This window comes from Oncorhynchus kisutch, unplaced genomic scaffold, assembly GCF_002021735.2.
Source record: "Oncorhynchus kisutch isolate 150728-3 unplaced genomic scaffold, Okis_V2 Okis09a-Okis19a_hom, whole genome shotgun sequence".
NCBI classification, from domain to species: Eukaryota; Metazoa; Chordata; class Actinopteri; order Salmoniformes; family Salmonidae; genus Oncorhynchus; species Oncorhynchus kisutch.
Window position 1 is genome coordinate 8125759 of NW_022261985.1, and position 21504 is coordinate 8147262.

Genomic DNA, 21504 nt, shown 5'->3' on the forward strand with positions numbered 1-21504 from the left:
TGGGCTATTTTCAGCCCTTTCCTGGGGAGCTTCTCAGAGGTAGACATCATATGGACAAGAACATACAAAGCAAGAGAAAAAAAACCTTTTTAATTTTGGACTGAAGCACATTTAGCATTAATCAATTGGTGTGTGTGTGTCTGTGTGTGCGTGTGTCTGTGTGTGTGTGTGTGTGTGTGTGTCTGTGTGTCTGTGTGTGTGTGTGTGTGTGTGTGTGTGTGTGTGTGTGTGTGTGTGTGTGTGTGTGTGTGTGTGTGTGTGTGTGTGTGTGTGTACGTGTGTGTGTGTGTGTGTGTGTGTGTGTGTGTGCTGTGGGGTTGAAGCTACGAACCCATAGGCTTGGCTCTCTAATCCCTTCCAGGCTTTTGGGAGGGAAGGTGGACAATGAGCCGTTCATAACGGATATAAGCAATATCCCCAAGCGCTCTGGCAGCTTTCATGCCCTGGATCAGTTATATTCTCCTCTGGAGCACAGCTTCAGGATCATCTTTGTTGAGAGAGATGTATGTTCCCCTCAAGTTATTGGCTCTTTGCAGAACCGCTACCTTGTCCTTGAACCTCAAGAACTTGAATACTATAGGGCCTGGGCCTGTGTTTGTATGTTTGTGTGTGTGTCAGTTTATCAGAGGACAGGTGTGTTTGTGTTCATGTGTGCTTTCCTAGTTTTCCTATACATGTGAGCCCCACCCTGTGTTGTGTCTTTACTATGGACTAAGTGATATATGACATGCTATTTTATCAAATCAATGGTCTCTTCTCATCACTGTCTGTTCTCTCCTCTCTAGTCACTGTCTGTTCTCTCCTCTCTAGTCACTGTCTGGTATCTTCTCTCTAGTCACTGTCTGGTCTCTTCTCTCTAGTCACTGTCTGGTCTCTTCTCATCACTGTCTGGTCTCTCCTCTCTAGTCACTGTCTGGTCTCTTCTCATCACTGTCTGGTCTCTTCTCTCTAGTCACTGTCTGGTCTCTCCTCTCTAGTCACTGTCTGGTCTCTCCTCTCTAGTCACTGTCTGGTCTCTTCTCATCACTGTCTGGTCTCTCCTCTCTAGTCACTGTCTGGTCTCTCCTCTCTAGTCACTGTCTGGTCTCTCCTCTCTAGTCACTGTCTGGTGTCTCCTCTCATCACTGTCTGGTCTCTTCTCTCTAGTCACTGTCTGGTCTCTCCTCTCTAGTCACTGTCTGGTCTATTCTCATCACTGCCTGGCCTCTCCTCTCTAGTCACTGTCTGGTCTCTTCTCATCACTGTCTGGTGTCTCCTCTCATCACTGTCTGGTCTCTTCTCTCTAGGCACTGTCTGGTCTCTCCTCTAGTCACTGTCTGGTCTCTCCTCTTTAGTCACTGTCTGGTGTCTCCTCTATCACTGTCTGGTCTCTCCTCTCTAGTCACTGTCTGGTGTCTCCTCTCATCACTGTCTGGTCTCTCCTCTTTAGGGACTGTCTGGTGTCTCTTCTCATCACTGTCTGGTCTCTCCTCTTTAGTCACTGTCTGGTGTCTCCTCTCTCATCACTGTCTGGTCTCTCCTCTCTAGTCACTGTCTGGTCTCTTCCCTCTAGTCACTGTCTGGTGTCTCCTCTCTAGTCACTGTCTGGTCTCTTCTCTCTAGTCACTGTCCGGTCTCTTCTCTCTAGTCACTGTCTGGTCTCTTCTCTCTAGTCACTGTCTGGTCTCTCCTCTCTAGTCACTGTCTGGTCTCTTCTCTCTAGTCACTGTCTGGTCTCTTCGCTATAGACACTGTCTGGTCTCTTCTCTCTAGTCACTGTCTGGTATCTTCTCTCTAGTCACTGTCTGGTCTCTTCTCTCTAGTCACTGTCTGGTCTCTCCTCTCTAGTCACTGTCTGGTCTTTTCTCTCAAGTCACTGTCTGGTCTCTCCTCTCTAGTCACTGTCTGGTCTCTTCTCTCTAGTCACTGTCTCGTCTCTTCTCATCACGGTCTGGTCTCTTCTCTCTAGTCACTGTCTGGTCTCTCGTCTCTAGTCACTGTCTGGTCTCTCCTCTCTAGTCACTCTCTGGTCTCTCCTCTCTATTCACTGTCTGGTCTCTTCTCTCTAGTCACTGTCTGGTCTCTTCGCTCTAGACACTGTCTGGTCTCTTCTCTCTAGTCACTGTCTGGTATCTCCTCTCTAGTCACTGTCTGGTCTCTCCTCTCTAGTCACTGTCTAGGGCTCTCCTCTCAGTCGAATACAGTACTACACCAACACTCAGTCTAATACAGTACTACACCAACACTCAGTCTAATACAGTACTAGACCAGTACTACACCAACACTCAGTCTAATACAGTACTACACCAACACTCAGTCTAATACAGTACTACACCAGTACTACACCAACACTACACCAACACTCAGTCTAATACAGTACTACACCTGTACTAGACCAACACTACACCAACACTCAGTCTAATACAGTACTACACCAGTACTACACCAGTACTAGACCAACACTACACCAACACTCAGTCTAATACACTACTACACCAGTACTAGACCAACACTAGTACACATGTTTTTACGTGGTCATGTTCACTCGTTGAAGCGAAATTGAAGTTAGCTGATGCCTTGGTTCAGTGCTGCCTCAGGTCTCACAGGAAGTCCTCTGTCACTAGACACTCAGTGACGCCAGGTACGAGTGAAGCTCCCACGGACTATTTTGTCACAGGGGAAATAGAAGCACTGGCCCTTTAATAACATGGCACAGGACAAAACGGTCTACAGACAGGACCACAATCCAGTGCTATAGCCCTTTCTCTCACCTGCTGCCTCCTGGGTACTGTAGTCAACGGTAGTAACTGTGACAGCTCTGTGGGTTGAGTGCCAGTGTGGTCATTGCCCTGTGGTGTCTTGGGTATTGTAGTTCGGATGCTGACTCCAACTCTGTCTCTATCTCTCTCTCTCCCTCTCTCTATCTCCCTCTCCCTCTCTCTCTATCTCCCTCTCTCTCTCTCTCTCCCTCTCTCCCTCTCTCTCCCTCCCTCTCTCTCTCTATTTCTCCCTCTCTCTCCCTCTCTCTCTCTATCTCTCCCTCTCTCCATCCCTCTCTCTCCCTTCCTCTCTCTCCTCTCTCTCTCTCCTCTCTCTCTCTATCTCTCTCCCTTCCTCTCTCTCGTCTCTCTCTCCCTATCTCTCTCTCTCCCTCCCTCTCCTTTCTCTCTCTCCTCTCTCTCTCTCTCCCTTCCTCTCTCTCCTCTCTCTCTCTATCCTCTCTCTCTCTCTCACTCATCTGTCTCTCTCTCCTCTCTCTCTCTCTCTCTCCCTTCCCCTCTCTCTCTCCCTTCCTCTCTCTCCTCTCTCTGTCTCTCTCCTCTCTCTGTCTCTCTCTCTCTCTCCCTCTCTCTCTCTCTCTCTCTCTCTGTCTCGCTCTCCCTCCCTCTCTCTTCCTCTCTCTCTCTCTCTCTCCCTTCCTCTCTCTTCCTCTCTCTCTCTCTCTCTCTCTCTCTCCCTCCCTTTCTCTTCCTCTCTCTCTCTCTCCCTCCCTCTCTCTTCCTCTTTCTCTCCCTCTCTCTCTCTCTCCCTTCCTCTCTCTCCTCTCTCTCTCTCCCTCCATTCTCTCTTCCTCTCTCTCTCTCTCCCTCCCTCTCTCTTCCCCTCTCTCTCTCTCTCTCTCCCTCCATTCTCTCTTTTTCTCAGGTATTGGAACTCTCTGAGTAACCTGGTGGCATCGCTGCTTAACTCTGTTCGCTCCATCGCCTCCCTGTTACTGCTACTCTTCCTCTTCATCATCATCTTCAGCCTGCTCGGCATGCAGCTCTTCGGAGGCAAGTTCAACTTCGATGAGACGCGCCGGTCAACCTTCGACAACTTCCCCCAGTCGCTGCTCACCGTCTTTCAGGTAGAGAGAGAAGGGAGAATGATTACAGTCTAGTCTAGTCTATTATACTTTCAGGTAAGGAGAGAAGGGAGAATGATTACTGTCTAGTCTAGTCTACTGTACTCTATTATAGTCTACTGTACTATATTCTACTGTAGTCTACTGTACTATATTCTACTGTAGTCTACTGTACTATATTCTACTGTAGTCTACTGTACTATATTCTACTGTAGTCTACTGTACTCTAGTATAGTCTACTGTACTATATTCTACTGTAGTCTACTGTACTATATTCTACTGTAGTCTACTGTACTATATTCTACTGTACTCTACTGTACTATACTGTACTATATTCTACTGTACTCTACTGTACTCTACTGTACTATATTCTACTGTTGTCTACTGTACTATATTCTACTGTTGTCTACTGTACTATATTCTACTGTACTATATTCTACTGTAGTATATTCTACTGTACTATATTCTACTGTACTATATTCTACTGTACTATATTCTACTGTACTCTACTGTACTATATTCTACTGTAGTCTACTGTACTATATTCTACTGTAGTCTACTGTACTCTATTATAGTCTACTGTACTATATTCTACTGTAGTCTACTGTACTATATTATACTGTTGTCTACTGTACTATATTCTACTGTACTATATTCTACTGTACTATATTCTACTGTACTATATTCTACTGTAGTATATTCTACTGTACTATATTATACTGTACTATATTCTACTGTACTATATTCTACTGTACTCTACTGTACTATATTCTACTGTAGTCTACTGTACTATATTCTACTGTTGTCTACTGTACTCTATTATAGTCTACTGTACTATATTCTACTGTAGTCTACTGTACTATATTCTACTGTAGTCTACTGTACTATATTCTACTGTTGTCTACTGTACTCTATTATAGTCTACTGTACTATATTCTACTGTAGTCTACTGTACTATATTCTACTGTAGTCTACTGTACTATATTCTACTGTTGTCTACTGTACTATATTCTACTGTTGTCTACTGTACTATATTCTACTGTTGTCTACTGTACTATATTCTACTGTACTATATTCTACTGTAGTATATTCTACTGTACTATATTCTACTGTACTATATTCTACTGTACTCTACTGTACTATACTGTACTATATTCTACTGTACTCTACTGTACTCTACTGGTACTATATTCTACTGTACTCTACTGTACTATATTCTACTGTATTGTACTCTATTATACTGGTAGTCTAGTCTACTCTGTTCTCAGGTCCAGTCATTTGAATATCTGTATCTTTCTTGTTGTCTATGGTAATAGTTGTTGTTGCTATGGTGAATAGTTGTTGTCTATGGTGAATAGTTGTTGTCTATGGTGAATAGTTTTGTCTATGGTGAATGAGGGTTGTTGTCTATGGTGAATAGTTGTTGTCTATGGTGAATAGGTTGTTTTCTATGGTGAATAGTTGTTGTCTATGGTGAATAGTTGTTGTCTATGTGAATAGGTTGTTGTCTAATGGTGAATAGTTTGTTGTCTATGGTGAAGTAGTTGTTGTTCTGATGTGAATAGGTTATTGTCTATGGTGAATAGTTATTTGTGCTATGGTGAATAGTTGTTGCTATGGTGAATAGTTGTTGTCTATGGTGAATAGTTGTTGTCCTATGGGAATAGTTGGTTGTCTATGTGAAATAGTTGTTGTCTATGGTGATATAGTTGTTGTCTAGTGGTGAATAGATTTGTTGTCCTATGGTGAAATAGTTGTTGTCTATGGTGAGATAGTTGTTGTCCTATGGTGAGATAGTTGTTGTACATGGTGGAATAGTTGTTGTTGTCTATGGTGAATAGTTGTTGTCTATGGTGAATAGTTGTTGTCTATGGTGAATAGTTGTTGTCTATGGTGAATAGTTGTTGTCTATGGTGAATAGTTGTTGTCCTATGGTGAATAGTTGTTGTCTATGGTGAATAGTTGTTGTCATGGTGAAGTTGTGTCTATGGTGAATAGTTGTTGTCTATGGTGAATAGTTGTTGTCTATGGTGAATAGTTGTTGTCTATGGTGAATAGTTGTTGTCTATGGTGAATAGTTGTTGTCTATGGTGAATAGTTGTTGTCTATGGTGAATAGTTGTTGTCTATGGTGATATTGTTGTCTATGGTGAATAGTTGTTGTCTATGGTGAATAGTTGTTGTCTATGGTGAATAGTTGTTGTCTATGGTGAATAGTGTTTGTCTATGGTGAATAGTTGTTGTCTATGGTGAATAGTTGTTGTCTATGGTGAATAGTTGTTGTCTATGGTGAATAGTTATTGTCTATGGTGAATAGTTGTTGTCTATGGGTGAAATAGTTGTTGTTCCTATGGTGAATAGTTGTTGTCTAGGTGAATAGTTGTTGTCTATGGTGAATAGTTAGTTGTCTATGGTGAATAGTTGTAGTGTCTATGGTGAATAGTGTTTGTCCTATGGTGAATAGTTATTGTGCTATTGGTGAATGAGTTGTGTTGTCTATGGTGAATAGTTGTATTGTCTATGGTGAATAGTTTAGTTGTCCTATGGTGAATAGTTATTGTCTATGGTGAATAGTTAGTTGTCTATTGGTGAATAGTTGGTTGTCTATGGTGAATAGTTGTTGTCTATGGTGAATAGTTTTGTCTATGGGTGAATAGTTTGTTGTCATATGGTGAATAGTTTTGTCTATGGTGAATAGTTGTTTGTCTATGGTGAATGAGTTGTTGTCTATGGTGAAATAGTTGTTGTCTATGGTGAATAGTTTATTGTCTATGGTGAAATAGTTGTTGTCTAGGGTGAATAGTTAGTTGTCTATGGTGAATAGGTTGTTGCTTGGTTTTTGGTCTATGGTGAATAGTTGTTGTCTATGGTGAATAGTTATTGTCTATGGTGAATATGTTATTGTCTATGGTGAATAGTTATTGTCTATGGTGAATAGTTGTTGTCTATGGTGAATAGTTGTTGTCTATGGTGAATAGTTGTTTGTCTATGGTGAATAGTTGTTGTCTATGGTGAATAGTTGTTGTCTATGGTGAATAGTGTTGTCCTAGGTGAATAGTTGTTGTCTATGGTGAATAGTTGTTGTCTATGGTGAATAGTTGTTGTCTATGGTGAATAGTTATTGTCTATGGTGAATAGTTGTTGTCTATGGTGAATAGTTGTTGTCTATGGTGACATAGTTGTTGTCTATGGTGGAATAGTTTTTGTCTTATGGTGAATAGTTGTTGTCTATGGTGAATAGTTATTGTCTATGGTGAATAGTTGTTGTCATAGGTGACTAGTTGTTGCTATGGTGAATAGTTGTTGTCTATGGTGAATAGTTGTTGTCTATGGTGAATAGTTGTTGTCTATGGTGAATAGTTATGTGTCTATGGTGAATAGTTGTTGTCTATTGGTGAATAGTATGTGTTGTTCCATGGTGAATAGTTTGTTGTCTATGGTGAAGTAGTTGTTGTCTATGGTGAATAGTTGTTGTCTATGGTGAATAGTTGTTGTCTATGGTGAATAGTTGTTTGTCTATGGTGAATAGTTTGTTGTCTATGGGGAATAGTTGTTGTCTATGGTGAATAGTTGTTGTCTATGGTGAATAGTTGTTGTCTATGGTGAATTAGTTGTTGTCTATGGTGAATAGTTGTTGTCTATGGTGAATAGTTGTTGTCTATGGTGAATAGTTGTTGTCTATGGTGAATAGTGTGTCTATGGTGAATAGTTGTCTGTTCTATGGTGAATAGTTGTTGTCTATGGTGAATAGTTGTTGTCTATGGTGAATAGTTGTTTGTCTATGGTGAATAGTTGTTGTCTATGGTGAATAGTTGTTGTCTATGGGAATAGTTGTTGTCTATGGTGAATAGTTGTTGTCTATGGTGAATAGTTGTTGTCTATGGTGAATAGTTGTTGTCTATGGTGAATAGTTATTGTCTATGGTGAATAGTTGTTGTCTATGGTGAATAGTTGTTGTCCATGGTGAATAGTTGTTGTCTATGGTGAATAGTTGTTGTCTATGGTGAATAGTTGTTGTCTATGGTGAATAGTTGTTGTCTATGGTGAATAGTTGTTGTCTATGGTGAATAGTTGTTGTCTATGGTGAATAGTTGTTGTCTATGGTGAATAGTTGTTGTCTATGGTGAATAGTTGTTGTCTATGGTGAATAGTTGTTGTCTATGGTGAATAGTTGTTGTCTATGGTGAATAGTTGTTGTCTATGGTGAATAGTTGTTGTCTATGGTGAATAGTTGTTGTCTATGGTGAATAGTTGTTGTCTATGGTGAATAGTTGTTGTCTATGGTGAATAGTTGTTGTCTATGGTGAATAGTTGTTGTCTATGGTGAATAGTTGTTGTCTATGGGGAATAGTTGTTGTCTATGGTGAATAGTTGTTGTCTATGGTGAATAGTTGTTGTCTATGGTGAATAGTTGTTGTCTATGGTGAATAGTTGTTGTCTATGGTGAATAGTTGTTGTCTATGGTGAATAGTTGTTGTCTATGGTGAATAGTTATTGTCTATGGTGAATAGTTATTGTCTATGGTGAATAGTTGTTGTCTATGGTGAATAGTTGTTGTCCATGGTGAATAGTTGTTGTCTATGGTGAATAGTTGTTGTCTATGGTGAATAGTTGTTGTCTATGGTGAATAGTTGTTGTCTATGGTGAATAGTTGTTGTCTATGGTGAATAGTTGTTGTCTATGGTGAATAGTTGTTGTCTATGGTGAATAGTTGTTGTCTATGGTGAATAGTTGTTGTCTATGGTGAATAGTTATTGTCTATGGTGAATAGTTATTGTCTATGGTGAATACTTGTTGTCTATGGTGAATAGTTGTTGTCTATGGTGAATAGTTGTTGTCTATGGTGAATAGTTGTTGTCTATGGTGAATAGTTGTTGTCTATGGTGAATAGTTATTGTCTATGGTGAATAGTTGTTGTCTATGGTGAATAGTTGTTGTCTATAGTGAATAGTTATTGTCTATGGTGAATAGTTGTTGTCTATGGTGAATAGTTATTGTCTATGGTGAATAGTTGTTGTCTATGGTGAATAGTTATTGTCTATGGTGAATAGTTATTGTCTATGGTGAATAGTTGTTGTCTATGGTGAATAGTTGTTGTCTATGGTGAATAGTTGTTGTCTATGGTGAATAGTTGTTGTCTATGGTGAATAGTTGTTGTCTATGGTGAATAGTTGTTGTCTATGGTGAATAGTTGTTGTCTATGGTGAATAGTTGTTGTCTATGGTGAATAGTTGTTGTCTATGGTGAATAGTTGTTGTCTATGGTGAATAGTTATTGTCTATGGTGAATAGTTGTTGTCTATGGTGAATAGTTATTGTCTATGGTGAATAGTTGTTGTCTATGGTGAATAGTTGTTGTCTATGGTGAATAGTTGTTGTCTATGGTGAATAGTTATTGTCTATGGTGAATAGTTGTTGTCTATGGTGAATAGTTATTGTCTATGGTGAATAGTTGTTGTCTATGGTGAATAGTTGTTGTCTATGGTGAAGAGTTGTTGTCTATGGTGAATAGTTGTTGTCTATGGTGAATAGTTGTTGTCCATGGTGAATAGTTGTTGTCTATGGTGAATAGTTGTTGTCTATGGTGAATAGTTGTTGTCTATGGTGAATAGTTGTTGTCTATGGTGAATAGTTGTTGTCTATGGTGAATAGTTGTTGTCCATGGTGAATAGTTGTTGTCTATGGTGAATAGTTGTTGTCCATGGTGAATAGTTGTTGTCTATGGTGAATAGTTGTTGTCTATGGTGAATAGTTGTTGTCTATGGTGAATAGTTGTTGTCTATGGTGAATAGTTGTTGTCTATGGTGAATAGTTGTTGTCTATGGTGAATAGTTGTTGTCCATGGTGAATAGTTGTTGTCTATGGTGAATAGTTGTTGTCTATGGTGAATAGTTGTTGTCTATGGTGAATAGTTGTTGTCTATGGTGAATAGTTATTGTCTATGGTGAATAGTTGTTGTCCATGGTGAATAGTTGTTGTCTATGGTGAATAGTTGTTGTCTATGGTGAATAGTTGTTGTCTATGGTGAATAGTTGTTGTCTATGGTGAATAGTTGTTGTCTATGGTGAATAGTTGTTGTCTATGGTGAATAGTTGTTGTCTATGGTGAATAGTTGTTGTCTATGGTGAATAGTTGTTGTCCATGGTGAATAGTTGTTGTCTATGGTGAATAGTTGTTGTCTATGGTGAATAGTTGTTGTCTATGGTGAATAGTTATTGTCTATGGTGAATAGTTGTTGTCTATGGTGAATAGTTATTGTCTATGGTGAATAGTTGTTGTCCATGGTGAATGGTTGTTGTCTATGGTGAATAGTTGTTGTCTATGGTGAATAGTTGTTGTCTATGGTGAATAGTTATTGTCTATGGTGAATAGTTATTGTCTATGGTGAATAGTTGTTGTCTATGGTGAATAGTTGTTGTCTATGGTGAATAGTTATTGTCTATGGTGAATAGTTGTTGTCTATGGTGAATAGTTGTTGTCTATGGTGAATAGTTATTGTCTATGGTGAATAGTTGTTGTCTATGGTGAATAGTTGTTGTCTATGGTGAATAGTTATTGTCTATGGTGAATAGTTGTTGTCTATGGTGAATAGTTGTTGTCCATGGTGAATAGTTGTTGTCTATGGTGAATAGTTGTTGTCTATGGTGAATAGTTGTTGTCTATGGTGAATAGTTGTTGTCTATGGTGAATAGTTATTGTCTATGGTGAATAGTTGTTGTCTATGGTGAATAGTTGTTGTCTATGGTGAATAGTTGTTGTCTATGGTGAATAGTTATTGTCTATGGTGAATAGTTGTTGTCTATGGTGAATAGTTGTTGTCTATGGTGAATAGTTGTTGTCTATGGTGAATAGTTGTTGTCTATGGTGAATAGTTGTTGTCTATGGTGAATAGTTGTTGTCTATGGTGAATAGTTGTTGTCTATGGTGAATAGTTGTTGTCTATGGTGAATAGTTGTTGTCTATGGGGAATAGTTGTTGTCTATGGTGAATAGTTGTTGTCTATGGTGAATAGTTGTTGTCTATGGTGAATAGTTGTTGTCTATGGTGAATAGTTGTTGTCTATGGTGAATAGTTGTTGTCTATGGTGAATAGTTGTTGTCTATGGTGAATAGTTATTGTCTATGGTGAATAGTTATTGTCTATGGTGAATAGTTGTTGTCTATGGTGAATAGTTGTTGTCCATGGTGAATAGTTGTTGTCTATGGTGAATAGTTGTTGTCTATGGTGAATAGTTGTTGTCTATGGTGAATAGTTGTTGTCTATGGTGAATAGTTGTTGTCTATGGTGAATAGTTGTTGTCTATGGTGAATAGTTGTTGTCTATGGTGAATAGTTGTTGTCTATGGTGAATAGTTGTTGTCTATGGTGAATAGTTATTGTCTATGGTGAATAGTTATTGTCTATGGTGAATAGTTGTTGTCTATGGTGAATAGTTGTTGTCTATGGTGAATAGTTGTTGTCTATGGTGAATAGTTGTTGTCTATGGTGAATAGTTATTGTCTATGGTGAATAGTTGTTGTCTATGGTGAATAGTTATTGTCTATGGTGAATAGTTGTTGTCTATGGTGAATAGTTGTTGTCTATGGTGAATAGTTGTTGTCTATGGTGAATAGTTATTGTCTATGTGAATAGTTGTTGTCTATGGTGAATAGTTATTGTCTATGGTGAATAGTTGTTGTCTATGGTGAATAGTTGTTGTCTATGGTGAAGAGTGTTGTTGTCTATGGTGAATAGTTGTTGTCTATGGTGAATAGTTGTTGTCCATGGTGAATAGTTGTTGTCTATGGTGAATAGTTGTTTGTCTATGGTGAATAGTTGTTGTCTATGGTGAATAGTTGTTGTCTATGGTGAAATAGTTGTTGTCTATGGTGAATAGTTGTTGTCATGGTGATAGTTGTTGTCTATGGTGAATAGTTGTTGTCCATGGTGAATAGTTGTTGTCTATGGTGAATAGTTGTTGTCTATGGTGAATAGTTGTTGTCTATGGTGAATAGTTGTTGTCTATGGTGAATAGTTGTTGTCTATGGTGAATAGTTGTTGTCTATGGTGAATAGTTGTTGTCCATGGTGAATAGTTGTTGTCTATGGTGAATAGTTGTTGTCTATGGTGAATAGTTGTTGTCTATGGTGAATAGTTGTTGTCTATGGTGAATAGTTATTGTCTATGGTGAATAGTTGTTGTCCATGGTGAATAGTTGTTGTCTATGGTGAATAGTTGTTGTCTATGGTGAATAGTTGTTGTCTATGGTGAATAGTTGTTGTCTATGGTGAATAGTTGTTGTCTATGGTGAATAGTTGTTGTCTATGGTGAATAGTTGTTGTCTATGGTGAATAGTTGTTGTCTATGGTGAATAGTTGTTGTCCATGGTGAATAGTTGTTGTCTATGGTGAATAGTTGTTGTCTATGGTGAATAGTTGTTGTCTATGGTGAATAGTTATTGTCTATGGTGAATAGTTGTTGTCTATGGTGAATAGTTATTGTCTATGGTGAATAGTTGTTGTCCATGGTGAATGGTTGTTGTCTATGGTGAATAGTTGTTGTCTATGGTGAATAGTTGTTGTCTATGGTGAATAGTTATTGTCTATGGTGAATAGTTATTGTCTATGGTGAATAGTTGTTGTCTATGGTGAATAGTTGTTGTCTATGGTGAATAGTTATTGTCTATGGTGAATAGTTGTTGTCTATGGTGAATAGTTGTTGTCTATGGTGAATAGTTATTGTCTATGGTGAATAGTTGTTGTCTATGGTGAATAGTTGTTGTCTATGGTGAATAGTTATTGTCTATGGTGAATAGTTGTTGTCTATGGTGAATAGTTGTTGTCCATGGTGAATAGTTGTTGTCTATGGTGAATAGTTGTTGTCTATGGTGAATAGTTGTTGTCTATGGTGAATAGTTGTTGTCTATGGTGAATAGTTATTGTCTATGGTGAATAGTTGTTGTCCTATGGTGAAGAGTTGTTGTCTATGGTGAATAGTTATTGTCTATGGTGAATAGTTGTTGTCTATGGTGAATAGTTATTGTCTATGGTGAATAGTTGTTGTCTATGGTGAATAGTTATTGTCTATGGTGAATAGTTATTGTCTATGGTGAATAGTTGTTGTCTATGGTGAATAGTTGTTGTCTATGGTGAATAGTTGTTGTCTATGGTGAATAGTTGTTGTCTATGGTGAATAGTTGTTGTCTATGGTGAATAGTTGTTGTCTATGGTGAATAGTTGTTGTCTATGGTGAATAGTTGTTGTCTATGGTGAATAGTTGTTGTCTAGTGGTGAATAGTTGTTGTCTATGGTGAATAGTTATTGTCTATGGTGAATAGTTGTTGTCTATGGTGAATAGTTTATTGTCTATGGTGAATAGTTGTTGTCTATGGTGAATAGTTATTGTCTATGGTGAATAGTTATTGTCTATGGTGAATAGTTGTTGTCTATGGTGAATAGTTGTTGTCTATGGTGAATAGTTGTTGTCTATGGTGAATAGTTGTTGTCTATGGTGAATAGTTGTTGTCTATGGTGAATAGTTGTTGTCTATGGTGAATAGTTGTTGTCTATGGTGAATAGTTGTTGTCTATGGTGAATAGTTGTTGTCTATGGTGAATAGTTGTTGTCTATGGTGAATAGTTGTTGTCTATGGTGAATAGTTGTTGTCTATGGTGAATAGTTGTTGTCTATGGTGAATAGTTATTGTCTATGGTGAATAGTTGTTGTCTATGGTGAATAGTTGTTGTCTATGGTGAATAGTTGTTGTCTATGGTGAATAGTTGTTGTCTATGGTGAAGAGTTTGTTGTCTATGGTGAAGAGTTGTTGTCTATGGTGAAGAGTTGTTGTCTATGGTGAAGAGTTGTTGTTATGGTGAATAGTTATTGTCTATGGTGAATAGTTGTTGTCTATGGTGAATAGTTGTTGTCTGTGGTGAATAGTTATTGTCTATGGTGAATAGTGTATTGTCTATGGTGAATAGTTGTTGTCTATGGTGAATAGTTGTTGTCTATGGGGGAATAGTTGTTGTCTATGGGTGAATAGTTGTTGTCTATGGTGAATAGTTGTTGTCTATGGTGAAGAGTTGTTGTCTATGGTGAATAGTTGTTGTCTATGGTGAATAGTTATTGTCTATGGTGAATAGTTGTTGTCTATGGTGAATAGTGTGTTGTCTATGGTGAAGAGTTATTGTCTATGGTGAAGAGTTGTTGTCTATGGTGAATAGTTGTTGTCTATGGTGGAATAGTTGTTGTCTATGTGAATAGTTTGTTGTCTATGGTGAAGAGTTATTGTCTATGGTGAAGAGTTGTTGTCTATGGGTGAATAGTTGTTGTCTATGGTGAATAGTTGTTGTCTATGGTGAATAGTTGTTTGTCTATGGTGAATAGTTATTGATGTTGTAGTTTTGATCCTTCATCTGTTGTTCCTGTGTTCTCAGATCCTGACAGGTGAGGACTGGAACTCGGTGATGTATGATGGCATCATGGGCCTACGGAGGGGCGTCCCTTCCCAGGGATGCTAGTCTGTATCTACTTCATCATCCTGTTCATCTGTGGAAACTGTATCCTTGTAAAGAACAGGTCAGATGTGTGTAGGGCCTTTCACACTGACAAAGGACATGATGCTTTTAATCCAGAACCATTAGCAGGATGAATGTTCGCCTGTCAACCCAGTTCATTGTCATACCACCGGTAAGGTATCTCAGATGTTTCCTCGATGACTAGGAGTAGCCTGGAATCCAAACCATATCAGGTGAAACAGAGTGATATTTAGTTTGGATTCCAGGCTACTCAAGAATCAGGGCTGATTGTTTGTTGTCCACTCAACTCACCACTCAGTCATGTCACCCAGGAATGTTGTTCTACATTGCGAGAGGTCAGCTGACAATTGACACTTCGTTGTTTGCTCTCTGAAGCCGTACTCCACTTCCTTGACTCCACCCTCCCTGACCAGATATCCTCCTGAATGTCTTCTTGGCCATCGCCGTGGACAACCTGGCTGATGCTGAGAGTCTGACGTCAGCACAGAAGGAGGAGGAGGAGGAGAAGGAGAGGAAGAAGCTGGCCAGGTAATTTGCATGATGTGTGTGTGTGTGTGTGTGTGTGTGTGTGTGTGTGTGTGTGTGTGTGTGTGTGTGTGTGTGTGTGTGTGTGTGTGTGTGTGTGTGTGTGTGTGTGTGTGTGTGTGTGTGTGTGTGTGTACGTGTGTGTGTGTGTGTGTGTGTGTGTGTGTGTGTGTGTGTGTACGTGTGTGTGTGTACGTGTGTGTGTGTGTGTGTGTGTACGTGTGTGTGTGTGTACGTGTGTGTGTGTGTGTGTGTGTGTGTGTACGTGTGTACGTGTGTGTGTGTGTGTGTGTGTGTGTGTGTGTGTGTGTGTGTGTACATGCATCCACATCCATCCACATCCATTCAAGTGTGTATGCCTGAGTGGTTTGTCTCCATTCTGACACAGAACGGCCAGTCCAGAGAAGCGGCATGTCAACGAAAAGCCCCCGATGATCGAGGTAGAAGAGAAGAAGGAGGAGAAGATTGAGCTGAAGTCCATCACCTCAGACGGAGAGACAACCAATGCCACCAAGGTATGTCTCAGACACACCTGTCCTCGTTAGACATACCTGTCCTCGCTAGACACACCTGTCCTCGTCAGACGCACCTGTCCTCGTCAGACACACCTGTCCTCGTTAGATACACCTGTCCTCGTTAGACGCACCTGTCCTCGTTAGATGCACCTGTCCTCGTCAGACACACCTGTCCTCGTTAGATCCACCTGTCCTTGTTAGACGCACCTCGTTAGACGCACCTGTCCTCGTTACACACACCTGTCCTCGTTAGAAACACATGTCCTCGTTAGACACACCTGTCCTGATCAGACGCACCTGTTCTCGTTAGACATACCTGTCCTCGTTAGATACACCTATCCTCGTTAGATATACCTGTCCTCGTTAGATACACCTGTCCTCGATAGATATACCTGTCCTTGTTAGAAACACCGGTCCTCGTTAGATATACCTGTCCTCCTGACTGGAGACACCAGTCCTCCAAGTTGTAATCTAATATTATCTAGTCAAGTCAATACATCACAGTACAGATTCAACAACATCAAATATGTTTGGTTTAGTTAGTATCAGTCTAATTCTTCATCTGTGAAAACACATGTCTACTCTCAACAGGTGGCATCGTGTTTCCTTTTGAAAGCAGTGTCTCTAGTTCTGTCCGTATTGAGTCTGATGTGGCGCTGTGTTACTGTGTTTTGACAGATCAACATTGATGAGTACCAAGTAGATGTGAATGAAGAGAAGAACCCGTATCCAGCTAATGATTTTCCCGGTACCACTTTACCGGTGATAAAAAGTAAGCCGGACCTTTCTAAGGGCTGAACCACACAGGACAACAAGCAGGAGCAGAGAACCAAATCACACCAAACCATTAAGAGACTTCCACACTCAAATCAGGAAATTCACAGCATTACGTTTGTTCTGGTTCTCTCTCTCTTTTGTCTGCTGTGCTTTGCCCCTGTTGATGTTAGAATGTTGTGTGAGGGGGTGTTGATGTTAGAATGTTGTGTGGGGGTGTGTGTTGATGTTAGAATGTTGTGTGGGGGGGGTGTGTTGATGTTAGAATGTTGTGTGAGGGGGTGTGTTGATATTAGAATGTTGTGTGAGGGGGTGTATTGATATTAGAATGTTGTGTGAGGGGGTGTATTGATATTAGAATGTTGTGTGAGGGGGTGTGTTGATATTAGAATGTTGTGTGAGGGGGTGTATTGATATTAGAATGTTGTGTGAGGGGGGGTGTTGATGTTAGAATGTTGTGTGGGGGAGTGTGTTGATGTTAGAATGTTGTGTGGGGGGGTGTGTTGATGTTAGAATGTTGTGTGAGGGGGTGTGTTGATATTAGAATGTTGTGTGAGGGGGTGTATTGATATTAGAATGTTGTGTGAGGGGGTGTATTTATGTTAGAATGTTGTGTGAGTGTGTATTGATTCTAGAATGTTGTGTGAGGGGGTGTGTTGATGTTAGAATGGTGTGTGAGGGGGTGTATTGATATTAGAATGTTGTGTGAGGGGGTGTGTTGATGTTAGAATGTTGTGTGAGGGGGTGTGTTGATGTTAGAATGTTGTGTGAGGGTGTATTGATTCTAGAATGTTGTGTGAGGGAGTGTTTTTATGTTAGAATGTTGTGTGAGTGTGTATTGATTCTAGAATGTTGTGTGAGGGGGTGTGGTGATGTTAGAATGTTGTATGAGGGGGTGTGTTGATGTTAGACTGTTATGTGAGGGGGTGTGTTGATGTTAGAATGTTGTGTGAGGGGGTGTGTTGATGTTAGAATGTTGTGTGAGTGTGTATTGATTCTAGAATGTTGTGTGAGGGGGTGTTTTGATGTTAGAATGTTGTGTGAGGGGGTGTATGGGGTGTTGATGTTAGAATGTTGTGTGAGGGGGTGTATGGGGTGTTGATGTTAGAATGTTGTGTGATGGGGTGTTGATGTTAGATTGTTGTGTGAGGGGGTGTATTGATATTAGAATGTTGTGTGAGGGGGTGTGTTGATGTTAGAATGTTGTGTGAGGGGGTGTTTTGATGTTAGAATGTTGTGTGAGGGGGTGTATGGGGTGTTGATTTTAGAATGTTGTATGAGGGGTTGTTTTAATGTTAGAATGTTGTGTGAGGGGATGTGTTGATGTTAGAATGTTGTGTGCGGGTGTATTGATTCTAGAATGTTGTGTGAGGGGGTGTATTGATTCTAGAATGTTGTATGAGGGGGTGTTGATGTTAGAATGTTGTGTGAGTTTTTTTTATGTTAGAATGTTGTGTGAGGGTGTGTTGATGTTAGAATGTTGTGTGAGGGGGTGTTGATGTTAGAATGTTGTGTGAGGGGGTGTTGATGTTAGAATGTTGTGTGTGGGTGTATTGATTCTAGAATGTTGGAGGGGGTGTTGATGTTAGAATGTTGTATGAGGGGGTGTGTTGATGTTAGACTGTTGTGTGAGGGGGTGTTGATGTTAGAATGTTGTGTGAGGGGGTGTTGATGTTCGAATGTTGTGTGGGGGGGTGTTGATGTTAGAATGTTGTGTGAGGGGGTGTTGATGTTAGAATGTTGTGTGAGGGGGTGTTGATGTTAGAATGTTGTGTGAGGGGGTGTGTTGATGTTAGAATGTTGTGTGAGGGGGTGTGTTGATGTTAGAATGTTGTGTGAGGGGGTGTTGATGTTAGAATGTTGTGTGAGGGGGTGTTTTGATGTTAGAATGTTGTGTGAGGGGGGTGTGTTGATGTTAGAATGTTGTGTGAGGGGGTGTTGATGTTAGAATGTTGTGTGAGGGGGTGTTTTGATGTTAGAATGTTGTGTGAGGGGGTGTATGGGGTGTTGATGTTAGAATGTTGTGTGAGGGTGTGTTGATGTTAGACTGTTGTGTGAGGGGGGTGTTGATGTTAGAATGTTGTATGAGGGGGTGTTGATGTTAGAATGTTGTGTGGGGGGGTGTTGATGTTAGAATGTTGTGTGAGGGGGTGTGTTGATGTTAGAATGTTGTGTGAGGGGGTGTATGGGGTGTTGATGTTAGAATGTTGTGTGAGGGGGTGTATGGGGTGTTGATGTTAGATTGTTGTGTGAGGGGGTGTATTGATATTAGAATGTTGTGTGAGGGGCTGTGTTGATGTTAGAATGTTGTGTGAGGGGGTGTTTTGATGTTAGAATGTTGTGTAAGGGGGTGTATGGGGTGTTGATTTTAGAATGTTGTATGAGGGGTTGTTTTGATGTTAGAATGTTGTGTAAGGGGATGTGTTGATGTTAGAATGTTGTGTGCGGGTGTATTGATTCTAGAATGTTGTGTGAGGGGGTGTATTGATTCTAGAATGTTGTATGAGGGGGTGTTGATGTTAGAATGTTGTGTGAGGGGGGTGTGTTGATGTTAGAATGTTGTGTGAGGGGGTGTTGATGTTAGAATGTTGTGTGAGGGGGTGTTGATGTTAGAATGTTGTGTGTGGGTGTATTGATGTTAGAATGTTGTGTGTGGGTGTATTGATTCTAGAATGTTGGAGGGGGTGTTGATGTTAGAATGTTGTGTGAGGGGGTGTGTTGATGTTAGAATGTTGTGTGAGTGTGTATTGATTCTAGAATGTTGTGTGAGGGGGTGTTTTGATGTTAGAATGTTGTGTGAGGGGGTGTATGGGGTGTTGATGTTAGAATGTTGTGTGAGGGTGTGTTGATGTTAGACTGTTGTGTGAGGGGGTGTTGATGTTAGAATGTTGTGTGAGGGGGTGTATGGGGTGTTGATGTTAGAATGTTGTGTGAGGGGGTGTATGGGGTGTTGATGTTAGATTGTTGTGTGAGGGGGTGTATTGATATTAGAATGTTGTGTGAGGGGGTGTGTTGATGTTAGAATGTTGTGTGAGGGGGTGTATGGGGTGTTGATTTTAGAATGTTGTATGAGGGGTTGTTTTGATGTTAGAATGTTGTGTGAGGGGATGTGTTGATGTTAGAATTTTGTGTGCGGGTGTATTGATTCTAGAATGTTGTGTGAGGGGGTGTATTGATTCTAGAATGTTGTATGAGGGGGTGTTGATGTTAGAATGTTGTGTGAGTTTTTTTATGTTAGAATGTTGTGTGAGGGTGTGTTGATGTTAGAATGTTGTGTGAGGGGGTGTTGATGTTAGAATGTTGTGTGAGGGGGTGTTGATGTTAGAATGTTGTGTGTGGGTGTATTGATTCTAGAATGTTGGAGGGGGTGTTGATGTTAGAATGTTGTATGAGGGGGTGTGTTGATGTTAGACTGTTGTGTGAGGGGGTGTTGATGTTAGAATGTTGTGTGAGGGGGTGTTGATGTTAGAATGTTGTGTGAGGGGGTGTTGATGTTCGAATGTTGTGTGGGGGGGTGTTGATGTTAGAATGTTGTGTGAGGGGGTGTTGATGTTAGAATGTTGTGTGAGGGGGTGTTGATGTTAGAATGTTGTGTGGGGGGGTGTGTTGATGTTAGAATGTTGTGTGAGGGGGTGTGTTGATGTTAGAATGTTGTGTGAGGGGGTGTTGATGTTAGAATGTTGTGTGAGGGGGTGTATTGATTCTAGAATGTTGTATGAGGGGGTGTTGATGTTAGAATGTTGTGTGAGGGGGTGTTGATGTTAGAATGTTGTGTGTGGGTGTATTGATTCTAGAATGTTGGAGGGGGTGTTGATGTTAGAATGTTGTATGAGGGGGTGTGTTGATGTTAGACTGTTGTGTGAGGGGGTGTTGATGTTAGAATGTTGTGTGAGGGGGTGTTGATGTTAGAATGTTGTGTGAGGGGGTGTTGATGTTCGAATGTTGTGTGGGGGGGTGTTGATGTTAGAATGTTGTGTGAGGGGGTGTTGATGTTAGAATGTTGTGTGAGGGGGTGTTGATGTTAGAATGTTGTGTGGGGGGGTGTGTTGATGTTAGAATGTTGTGTGAGGGGATGTGTTGATGTTAGAATGTTGTGTGCGGGTGTATTGATTCTAGAATGTTGTGTGAGGGGGGTGTATTGATTCTAGAATGTTGTATGAGGGGGTGTTGATGTTAGAATGTTGTGTGAGGGGGGTGTTGATGTTAGAATGTTGTGTGTGGGTGTATTGATTCTAGAATGTTGGAGGGGGTGTTGATGTTAGAATGTTGTATGAGGGGGTGTGTTGATGTTAGACTGTTGTGTGAGGGGGTGTTGATGTTAGAATGTTGTGTGAGGGGGTGTTGATGTTAGAATGTTGTGTGAGGGGGTGTTGATGTTCGAATGTTGTGTGGGGGGGTGTTGATGTTAGAATGTTGTGTGAGGGGGTGTTGATGTTAGAATGTTGTGTGAGGGGGTGTTGATGTTAGAATGTTGTGTGGGGGGGTGTGTTGATGTTAGAATGTTGTGTGAGGGGGTGTGTTGATGTTAGAATGTTGTGTGAGGGGGTGTTGATGTTAGAATGTTGTGTGGGGGGGTGTTTTGATGTTAGAATGTTGTGTGAGGGGGTGTGTTGATGTTAGAATGTTGTGTGAGGGGGTGTTGATGTTAGAATGTTGTGTGAGGGGGTGTTTTGATGTTAGAATGTTGTGTGAGGGGGTGTGTTGATGTTAGAATGTTGTGTGAGGGGGTGTATGGGGTGTTGATGTTAGATTGTTGTGTGAGGGGGTGTATTGATATTAGAATGTTGTGTGAGGGGCTGTGTTGATGTTAGAATGTTGTGTGAGGGGGTGTTTTGATGTTAGAATGTTGTGTAAGGGGGTGTATGGGGTGTTGATTTTAGAATGTTGTATGAGGGGTTGTTTTGATGTTAGAATGTTGTGTGAGGGGATGTGTTGATGTTAGAATGTTGTGTGCGGGTGTATTGATTCTAGAATGTTGTGTGAGGGGGTGTATTGATTCTAGAATGTTGTATGAGGGGGTGTTGATGTTAGAATGTTGTGTGAGTTTTTTTTATGTTAGAATGTTGTGTGAGGGTGTGTTGATTTTAGAATGTTGTGTGAGGGGGTGTTGATGTTAGAATGTTGTGTGAGGGGGTGTTGATGTTAGAATGTTGTGTGAGGGGGTGTTGATGTTAGAATGTTGTGTGGGGGGGTGTTGATGTTAGAATGTTGTGTGAGGGGGTGTTGATGTTAGAATGTTGTGTGAGGGGGTGTTGATGTTAGAATGTTGTGTGAGGGGGTGTGTTGATGTTAGAATGTTGTGTGAGGTGGTGTGTTGATGTTAGAATGTTGTGTGAGGGGGGTGTGTTGATGTT

The 21504-nt window shown here is 40.4% G+C and overlaps 1 protein-coding gene across 1 annotated transcript in view; it reads left to right on the forward strand.

Moving 5' to 3' along the window:
* Window positions 1-21504, forward strand: part of LOC109882530 (voltage-dependent L-type calcium channel subunit alpha-1C) — a 143103-nt gene that overhangs the window by 65369 nt on the left and 56230 nt on the right. The window contains 6 exon segments of the mRNA XM_031815163.1: window positions 3625-3826; window positions 14235-14304; window positions 14307-14357; window positions 14750-14864; window positions 15250-15376; window positions 16055-16148. Of these exon segments, the coding sequence (XP_031671023.1) occupies window positions 3625-3826; window positions 14235-14304; window positions 14307-14357; window positions 14750-14864; window positions 15250-15376; window positions 16055-16148 (659 nt within the window).